This window comes from Solanum dulcamara, chromosome 4, assembly GCF_947179165.1.
Source record: "Solanum dulcamara chromosome 4, daSolDulc1.2, whole genome shotgun sequence".
Lineage (NCBI taxonomy): Eukaryota > Viridiplantae > Streptophyta > Magnoliopsida > Solanales > Solanaceae > Solanum > Solanum dulcamara.
This window is the reverse complement of record NC_077240.1, coordinates 75485067-75496010: the sequence shown is the minus strand read 5'-3', so window position 1 is coordinate 75496010 and position 10944 is coordinate 75485067. Positions and strand designations below refer to the sequence as shown.

General features: G+C 37.1%; 1 protein-coding gene across 4 annotated transcripts; it reads right to left on the bottom strand.

The window, feature by feature from the left end:
• On the bottom strand, nt 1–4442 carry LOC129887611 (protein phosphatase inhibitor 2-like). Of its 4 annotated transcripts, none has more exons than XM_055962775.1 (6): nt 4193–4442; nt 3807–3861; nt 2732–2850; nt 1078–1215; nt 766–813; nt 1–555 (listed from the first exon to the last, which is right to left on the bottom strand). In XM_055962775.1, coding segments are annotated over exons 2-6 (537 nt in total). In that variant the 5' UTR covers nt 3809–3861; nt 4193–4442; the 3' UTR covers nt 1–325. The 4 variants fall into 4 exon arrangements, with proteins under 4 accessions (XP_055818750.1, XP_055818749.1, XP_055818752.1 ...); XM_055962774.1 differs by having other exon boundaries at nt 4261–4439; XM_055962777.1 differs by lacking the exon at nt 766–813 and having other exon boundaries at nt 4261–4416.
• Nucleotides 4443–10944: the final 6502 nt, after the last annotated feature.

Sequence of the window (10944 nt, the reverse complement as noted above, 5' to 3'; positions counted from 1 at the left end):
TTCAGGTGAAAAGGCCCAAAGCCATCACAAACTTATTGCTCTCATGATTCGGATCCCAGAAAACTGAGCAAACATGTCAACAATGACAACTGCGAAAGAACAATAATGGAAGTCGGATAATCTTAGTTTGTAATTTCACAAATTTTCCAGCAAAAGATTATGGCAACGACTGAACGGAAGATGTTCATCCCATATGTAAAATCCCACCTATATACAACTTACAAGCAAAAGTGACATGAAAAACAAAACAATGAGTTGTCATAACAACCTTCTTAGAAATAATGTACTTTTTTCAGGCTGATCCTTGTTCAATTGGCTAAGAGGACTATTTAGAATCGTCTGTGCTTCCTTCTGCAATGTCAATGCCCTCAACAGCAGATGTCAATGACGATGATGTATTACACCTACCATCCCTTTTCTCAAGATCCTCAATCTCATCGTCGGACGCTCCTTCAAGAGAGGAGCCCTCTCTACGCAGTTCTTTGATTTTCCTATATTCGTCATAGTGTGCACGCCTGTGCTCCCTAAAGTTCTTGATCCTTTCTGAACCAGAATCTATTGATGTTGTAGAAAAACAAATTAAAGACCAGGGCATAGTTGGTCATACATACTATATAAATCATACGGCATACGAATTCACTGGATGCAACCCCAACCTAACCCAACCCCTCTTTAGATCCAAATAAACAAAAGGGCAAACTGGTGCACTAAGTTCCCGCTATGCATGGGGTACGGATCACAAGGGTCTACTATAGGCAGCCTTACCCTGTACTTTTGCAAGAGGTTGTTTCCACGGCTTGAACCCACGACCTCCTGATCACATGGCAACAACTTTGGCAGTTACGCCAAGTGCAGCCAATTGATAACCAAAAGCAACCAGGCAAGAAAAGCAGGTGATTTATAGCATAACCTTTCACCACTAAAGACAACTGCCAATGAGAAAGCACACAAAAAGCAAAATACTTTGACAAGTTTTTCTATATGACATACTATTGTTGCAGAGTAGTATCTTTTGAATAACAAGAATTAGAAATCTGAAGCACAATATTGAGACATATAACACAGATAAAGTTAAACCTTCATCATCTTGGTCCATGATATCAGCCTCATCATCAGAAGATGTCCAGCCAGACCGATGGGATTTATTTTCACTGGAAGAAGCCACATCATCCAATGCATTGGCCTCCTCAAAACTATCCCACGGAGATGGAGATCCTATCATATCATTGTAGTCAGCAAAAAATTGGAAAAGCAATATGAGCAAATTATAGTTTTCGTCCTTGTATACTAACATGATGTCAGAGTTAACCTTATCCTTTACACATTATAATATAATCCTATTCAACTCTGTCACCATCCATTTGCAAACCCAATATCAAATCCAACTGACATCAAAATACTAAGTTTCAAATGACCAATACAGAAAATGAGAGAAAAATTGAGAAAATAGCGAAAAACTTACAATAATTTATTTGTACGTGAAATACATTAGCATAGTTAACCCTTATGAGATCCTTTAAAAAGAAAATTTGCATTAGTAGAGAGGGGAAAATGCCAAATTCAGTTAATGACATGAAGAGAAAAGGAAGGCATTTTGTGGATTAGGCTTATGAGGACCACGTCTAGAGGGATGATTATGAAGCTTATGAAAAGGCACACATCTCAACACTTGCATAGTGGTTACGACCACTTATCCATATATATATATATATATATATATATATATATTATGTATGCATAGTATAAGGGCCAGGTTACTAAATTTCCTTCAATAAAGTCTCATCAACGCAATTTGACAATTCAAATGTAAAAAAATTACGTCAAGCACAGCTTGTTTTTCAACCATTCAAATTCCGTTTTTGAAACTTTGAAGATCTCAATTTACATAATATAGTTCTTGGACTGTTGTAACCAAATAATCTGATATAGCATACAACGTTTGCTGCCACATACTATAAACAAAATCCCAGAGATTCGTGAGTCGTTAAGCTCCAACATCCCACAATTTTGAAAAATCTAGAAGGTTAAGTATCAGATGAGAAGCTTCCAAGGCAATAGAAATATTGAGGAGAAGAACATAAATCAACTTTAGCATTTTGGAGTCAAAGAAATACTTATAAACACCATCTAATCAAACTATCAACAAAAATCAAATCCAACCTCAAGTCAAATTATAATTCATCAATATGACTAAGACTCATTCAAAAGGGATCAGACACCGAACAAAGAAGCTATTAGGTTGTCTATAGTATGACTTCCAACCATCCCTCAGTAGAAGCTCACCATTGAGGGCAAGAAAGAAGACCAGCTAGTGCCCTGAACCAGGATAGTAAGTACATTAATACATTTTTAAATTTAAGAAAAACGTATAGTCATGTAAAAAAATTGGAATTCGCAACACATCACCATCAAATTTTCTCGGTTAGTGCATAAAAAGAGAACTTCTATTCTTTTATTCATCTTTTTTTTATAATTGTTGTGTCCGGACAGACTTTCTCGCACCTCGACTAACTCCACGGATACCTACCACCTCCCACTATCAGCAGGTATCACGTGACTTTGTCTACCAAGGCTAGAAAGATGGGAAGAAATCACCTTTTGAACCTGCGACATTGTGGTTCTCAAACCACTTCGTTGACCACTAGACAACACCCTTCGGTGCAAGAGAACTAATGTTAGGAGTCTATGACGATAAGGCATGAGGAAACAAATAAAAATTGCATGAACATACCATCATCATCGTCGTTCATACGGTGAAATGGTGTCTTTGGTTCAGTTATTTTCTGCCTTACTGGCTTATTTGCCTCAATTTCTTCCAGATTTGCCTCATCCCATTTTACATGTGCCCCCCTGCACATCATGAAATATGTTGGAAGCAATTTCATAAAAAAAATATCAATAACAATACTAAACTAATTGCATAAGCCAATCCCAAATAGGTTCAGCTTCTTCCAAAAAATGTAGGTCAAACAACTTGACCCCATTTTCCTTGACTACTTTCTACAAGGACTCATATTTTTAATAGGGAGAATATAATCAGTTCTTCGATTTAGAGACAGAAAAGGTCACTCCTTTATGTATCCAAAATATAAAAGGTTGGAATTGGTGAAATTTGACACATTCCATAGGCTTTTTGAGTATGGGTAAATTTTGGTTTCTTCTGTTACACAGGTGGATAGGGGCAGGGGAAAGGGAACAATGAGAATTGAACTCACAATTATTATGTTGGGCAATCTTACCGGAACTACTAAGTTGTAAATCTTGGTGGTAGGCAAATAAATTTGAATTCAAATGTAGGCCTTAACAATACCTTTAGCAAAGAAATTGTGAATCGCCCGGCCAACAACATTTTCAGATGAAACTTCATAAGAAAGTATAATCAACCTCCTAGTAAAAAGATTGCAGCTTTTGGGTGCTGAACAGAATATTAAGTCAATAATTGGCTACTTATATTTATTTTTTTGATAACTGTGGTGCCGGTGCCACCCTGTGCGCACCCCAACTAATTCCAATGGATACCTGACACCTCCCGCCAACAACAAGTATCATGTAACTTTGTCCACCAAGTTTAGGACAAATGGGAAGTAATCACCTAGTGTATTGGTCGTCTCCCTAAGATTTGAACATGATACCTCATGGTTCTTTATTGACTACTACGTCACACAGTTAGGTGCAAAACAACATATTCCTACAGAATTTCCTTTCTTTATCATTGTCTATCAAACAAACAATAGCAACAGAAAGTGACTTTAAGTAAAGAGCAAGATCTGGCTAAAAATACAATTCATAGAGAATGAAGGCAATACATTTTCTCCAATATGATCAAATTTTGTTTAGTTGATGCAGTCTAAAGCGATTATCCTGAAAAAAAAACATGCAAATTCACTCATCAGATAACATTAGCAAAAAAAGAAAAACTGAAAGTTCTCTTGGTACATTTTTCTTCCTACCAAAAGTACCTAAATCAATTGAAAACTCTCAATATGACTATTTTTTCTTAATTGAGGGAGGACATAGGACCTTTCACCAACAAGGTGAAAGTTCCAATAACCAACCAACTGAGCTATTAGATAGTTTTACCCAAAAGATAGATTTATACACCAGAAATTTCCAGCTATTAGATCTAGTGCAATTCAAAACACATTAATATCAGCTAAAACAACTATTGAACTATTCTTATTTCTCTACTTACTGGGGAGAAAAGAAGAATGCATGATAAGCCAGAAAATTACAAAAAAAAAAAAAAATCAAGATATGAACCTCCAATCGGTAATTTTTTGCAGATGACAATGAGTTGGAAAGAGAGTTGGAGAGGAGCAAGTTAGGAGAAAGTAGAGTGGTCTTGTCCAATGCACTCCACCGACATATTGAAAGGGCCAAAACTTTAGACTAGAATATTTTGGGCTTTTACCAAATCTATAGACCAATGGGTGAATTGTTTTCTCTATCCGAAGGTGGCTGATGTTGAATTTTTGACCTTTCTTATTTTCGGCAAAATTTTAACTTTGTTAATACTTATGGTAGATTCATTTTTATCAAAATATCTCTAGGTTGAATCTCCTTAATTATATAGTCAAAGCACTTTACATTTAATGTGGATCTTCTTAATGTGTCGGATTTTAATAGGGAGCAGATGCTCAATTTTTGAAAAAGCAACTACAATGTCAATGAGTTTGCCTTTTGACATTGAAGGCTTACCATAGTACAAGAAGAGGTCAAAGTTCAACATCACCCATTTTCAAAATCATGCAACGTAATTTTTTTTAGACCACATGGTAAAGGATGATTTGCACAAAAAAGATATTATTTTACTGTTGTTTTGTATATTATCTCCAGATTTGACATGTTATGCAAAAATAACCTCTTTTCTTTTTCAAATAATAGTGTTTGAGCTATTTTATGCATATTTTAACTATTTGTTTTTTTAGTATGTGTTAGTTCTTTTTTAGCCTGGAAATAAGTAATTTAATTCATCAAAATCTTGGCAACTAAAATGAAATTACCTTATTTTTATTGAAATTTGAACATTAATCTCTGACGATCTTTGTCAAGATTTGTGAAAATAAAACATATTTTGTTGTTGTTATCGATACAAGGTAATTTACAACATCCTATTTTTCTATTCATTAAAGTAGTACGAGAGATGTTCACGTCATATATACTATATAGTATAGGGAAATAAATAAATTCATGTAAACCATGTCTTATTCTTCGTCCTCAAGAAAGATAAACCCTACAAAGTAACAACTACTATTACTTTAATATTTTTGTATGTATATATAATAAAATAAAAATAACAATCTTCTCTGTCTTGTTCATGTACACCATGTCTTATTTTTCTAAAGCACAATCTTCTATTATTTTAATTACAAAAAGTCATGTTTGGTGGAGTCGTATATTTCGTATAAATTTTGGTATGAAAAAGACTATCAAATTAAGAATTGATCAGACGTTTAAGCCTCTACTAAAAAGACTACCAAATTAAGAACATCACATAAGATTAATGTGTCTAATTATTTAATTTTATATAAGTTTAAATATCTATTTGTATACATTCAAATTTAGAAGATATACATGTTAGTTGAAACCAAGTTAAATGACATATTTATATATTATGTCAAATTTAAAACATAAAAAAAAAACTTGACTTATAAAAGGATAACAAAAAGTTGAAACAAAATTATAAAAGTTCATAACTGATACTATTAAAGTTGTTTGCTTCAATGCTTGTCAACATTCAATTTCAAAATTGCCAGAACAAGAAATATCAAAAAAATAAATAGAGGTAAGTGTCAAAAACACACCTGAACTATACTCATTTTTTGAGTTTCATACCTAAACTATCATTTATTAGTTTAAAAAAAATATTTCTCTCTTTTATTTCACTCTCATCATGATGTGTGTATTACACTCCACATGGACAAAACATTCCATTTTAACAAAAATTAAATAAATTATTAGAATTAGTTAAAATTAAGATTAAAGTATTACTATCTCCTACCCAAAAAAAATTATAAAATAAAATATAAAATATTTTTCTTACCTCACTCCACCACTTTCTCTCACCATACCCCTCCCCCAACCCAATTTTTTAGTTTTGTTTTTATAAAATTTCTTTTAAAAAAAGATTCAAAAAAAATTCTAACTTAATCTCCCCTCCCTTCAAATAATAATTTAGATACTTTTATTTCAAAAAACAATCTATCCCGCCCTACCTAACTGTCATGACCCGACTCTCCTCAGGTCATGATGACACATATTATAACCCACCAGTAGGTAAGTCAACTCGTAAGCCCGGAACGTCAAGTAATGGGTTTGAGGGCGAAAACTAAACAAGAGTGACGAATTATATAAGTAAGTAGAATGAATTAGCGGAAGTAAATCAAAACATGATATAAACAACTAAAGATCCCTCCCAGAACCTAAAAGTCACAAGTACAGAGCTGCTACAATATAAAAGAAGAGTACAAGTCCCGAAAGTGGACCGGAAGTATATACAACAACTGGCTAGTCTCAAAAGGCAAAAGACGGGTCATCCATACTGAAGGAGACTGAAATGATCCAAAAACGCCAAGTGCTCACCCTAGTCTCCGAAGCTGACTGTAATAGGCTCGATTTATCCACGGCGGTAGTGGTGCTCGGTCCTGCATCACGAAAGTAGATGTAGAGGGTAGTATGAGTACCAAGACAACAGGTACCCAGTAGGCATCATAGGCCAGCTGAGCAAAAGGTAGAAACAATATGAAAAAGAGGAATAAGCCTAAATAGAAATCAACATAAGCATCAAAAGGGAAAAGAGTACTATCTATGAGAACTACAGCTAACTATACCCAACTGGGCCCCCATAAGCCCAGCCAGGACACTCGTGCACAATTAAATAAAAATCCAAACGAACCCCCATAAGTTCGCCAAGTACACAGAATAGCTACAAGTACCAAGGCTGGGAACCTAAACTTTGTAATGTCAGGAACTAAAGAACTGTATCATTTCCAAAGCCCAAAATCTCCAAAAGTCAACGAACAAGGGGTGCCATAGGGGTCGAGGCCAGGACTCGGACCTAAATGCTCGCCCAAATGTTTAAAGTGGCCAAGGTTGGGACTGAGTATCCGAATGCTTTCCATAATATATCGGTATAGTCGAGGCCGGGACTAGGTACCCGGATGCTCATTAAAAAACATCGATATGATCGAGGCCAGGACTGGGTACCCGGATGCTCGTCATACTAGCAAGCCGGCATAGATCGGGGCTGGGTACCCGGATGCTCTCCGATAATTCAGAATGGAGGTCGGAACTGGGTACCCAGATGCTCACAGATAATTTACCCCATGATGCCAAATATTCTCCTTCTGAACTAGAATACAACAGTACCAAAAATCATTTCCCCAATGAGTCAACTGATATACCGCCAAAACTTGAACCGGAGCCAAAGTCAACGATCACGAAATTTATTGTTGCCAACGCATCATGAAAGTCACGATTATATCGAGTTATGGATGAGGGTATTTTTAAGAGCGACGCCTAGCTAAAGCCAAACTACAAGGCACTAGCCCGCTACACCATTCTACAAGGATCTAAGTCCATGGAGCGACGTCGGGGCATCTAAGGCAAGTTTACATCCTATACTAAGGTCAACATACTCCACAGTATCAACAACATGCTCATTCAAACCTCCTTATAATACTAACAAATAACGACAAGCTACACATGTTTCTAAATACCCAAAAAATCCGATAACAAGCCTAAAACATAAATTCTAACACCTGAGATATACAATTAAACTAACCAACCAAAATTCCAACATGCTTTCACACATTCCAGCTCAATATAAAAAAAAGTAAACCGTAACCTACTTACATGCGAGATTCAAATCACTGTGCTGGGGTTTTTCCCTTTCGAACGGCTTTGGAACGCTGCCACGCTGTCAAAAATAGAACCACGATGTCAATACGGTCGTTTAGACACTAATTTCATAATTTTTGATAACGGAACAATTTTGAGGTCTAAAATGGGAATTATTGGACCCAGATATGAAATTATGGATTTGACCCCTAAAATAGGTTTCAAATGTCACCCCAAGCTCACAATTCAGATTTATAATAAAATTTGAGTTGGAAAAATAAGGCAAGACGATCAAACAATCAATTCTCACATTTTCAAACTAAGAAAACAAACAAGGCAACCTCTTTACACGTCTATTTCTCAAAAAACAAATCTTCCAATCAAAACAAATTACACCATGATGTTACTTGCAAAAAATCCAATAATTTAGCCTCAAGAATCATTCAAAACGGAGTTATATTGACCAAGATACACTCTTTCAAAATTTAACAAAATTTCATTCCAAAAAAGACTATATCAGTAAATAAACATGCAGTTTTACGTCAAACGAAACTTCCTCTCATATTTCTGAGCTCACCATGAGATTCCTCACGAAATTCTCTTGAATTTAGATACTTGAATCACCAAAATCGAATTTATATAGGCCAAGAAATAACTTCTCAAAGTTCTTCAAAAAATCATTCCGAAAATGAACACTGCTGCAAATAAAATTAAGATTTTTACCTGAATCGAATGCTCCAAATCAGTTTTCAAGCTCTCCAATGCGTTCTTCACAAAAAAATCTCACAAGTTGAATCACCCAATTTGGAGCTCTATAGCCCAAGATAAAGGATTTTAAAGTTGAGACAAAAACTCAAAAAAAGGGTTGTTGTTTCTATGTTGCAACAGATTTTGGATTTTTCCAAAATCTCCGATGGAGTACTCGGGATTCGTTCGGATTCCGATAAAAATAAACCAGATATGCTACAACAACAACAACAATCCAGTGAAATCCCACATCGTGGGATCTGGGAGGGTAAAGTGTATGCAGACCTGACTCCTACCAATGTAGGACGACTGTTTCCGAAAGACCCTCGGCTCAATAGAAGCATAGAAAAAGGTCAGACAAGAATATTAAAAGTAGATAAGTAGATAACGAAATAATCAAAGCACAAAAATAGTAGGTATTATTAGATAATAACATAAATACCATAAATCAGAGTACAAGAAATTATAGTGCATTAATACGCCTAAGGATAAGGGGGAATAATGCCACTATGTACTAGCCTTCTACCCTAATGTGTGTCCTCCACACCCTCCTATCTAAGGTCATATCCTCGGTAAGTCGTAAATGCGCCATGTCCTGTCTGATCACCTCTCCCCAATATTTCTTCGGCCTACCCCTACCTCTTCTGAAACCATCCATGGCCAACCTCTCACATCTCCGCACTGGTGCATCTGGGACTCTCCTCTTCACATGCCCAAACCATCTCAGCCGCGTCTCTCGCATCTTGTCTTCCACTGAGGCCACTCCTACCTTGTCTCGAATAGCCTCATTTCTAATCTTGTCCCTCCTAGTATGCTCACATATCCATCTCAACATTCTCATCTCGGCAACTTTCATTTTTTACACGTGGGAGACCTTAACTGGCCAACACTCCGCCCCATATAACATAGCTGGTCTAACCACCACTTTGTAGAACTTGCCCTTAAGTTGTGATGGCACCTTCTTGTCACACAATACACCAGAGGCGAGCCTCTATTTCCTCCATCCTGCCCCAATACGATGTGTGACATCCTCATCGATCTCCCCGCTGCCTTGCATTATAGAACCAAGGTACTTAAAACTACTTTTCTTTTGGATGGCTTGGTCCCCGAGCCTAACTTCCGCGCCAACCTCCTGAGGTGTCTCACTGAACTGGCACTCTAGGTACTCTGTCTTGGTCCTACTCAGCTTAAACCCTTTAGACTCCAAGGTGCATCTCCAATCTTCCAGCTTAGCGTTAACTCCGCTATGAGTCTCATCGATGAGGACTATGTCGTCCGCAAAAAGCATACACCATGGCACCTCACCTTGAATTTGTCGCGTCAATACATCCATCACCAAGGCAAATAGAAACGGACTAAGAGTTGATCATTGATGCAACCCCATCACAACTGGAAAGTGTTCTAAGTCCCCTCCTACTGTCCTTACCCTAGTTTTGGCACCCTCGTACATGTCCTTGATCACCCTTATGTACGCTATCGGTACACCTTTAGCCTCCAAGCATCTCCATAGTATCTCTCGTGGGACTTTATCGTAAGCCTTTTCTAAGTTGATGAATACCATATGCAAGTCTCTCTTCCTCTCTCTATACTGCTCCATTAGTCTCCTCATAAGATAGATGACTTCCATAGTTGAGCGTCCCGGCATAAATCCGAACTGGTTCTCTGAAATAGACACGCCTCTCCTCACCCTCATCTCCACCACTCTTTCCCACACTTTCATAGTATGGCTTAGAAGCTTGATACCTCTATAGTTGTCTCAACTCTGGCTATCCACCTTGTTTTTGTATAGAGGGATCATGATGCTCGACCTCCATTCTATGGGTATCGTTGTAGTCATAAAGATGACATTAAATAACTTAGTCAGCCATTCCAAACCTACCGAGCCCATACTTTTCCAAAATTCTCCAGGGATCTTGTCTGGTCCGGTCGCTCTTCTCCAGCACATCCTACGAACAACACCTTTAACCTCATTGACCGTAATACTCCTACAACCCCTAATATCGTGACTCCTTCCTGTATATTCCAAATCTCCCAACACAATTTCTCTGTCCCCTCTGTCATTCAAAAGTTTATGGAAGTACGACTTCCATCTTTGTTTGATAAGGGTCTCCTCTACCAATACTTTTCCGTGCTCGTCTTTAATGCACTTCACTTGATCCACATCGCGTGCCCTTCTCTCCCAGGCCCTGGCTAGCCTGAATAATTTCCTGTCCCCAGCTTTCTCTTCTAGTTCAGCATAAAGGCCTTTAAAAGCCGACTTCGCCTCCTTCCTCGCTATCTTATACAGTTCCCTATTCATCCACTTCTCCACCTCATCCTTGCTCTCCATCAACTTAGCATACACCACCTTCTTTGCTT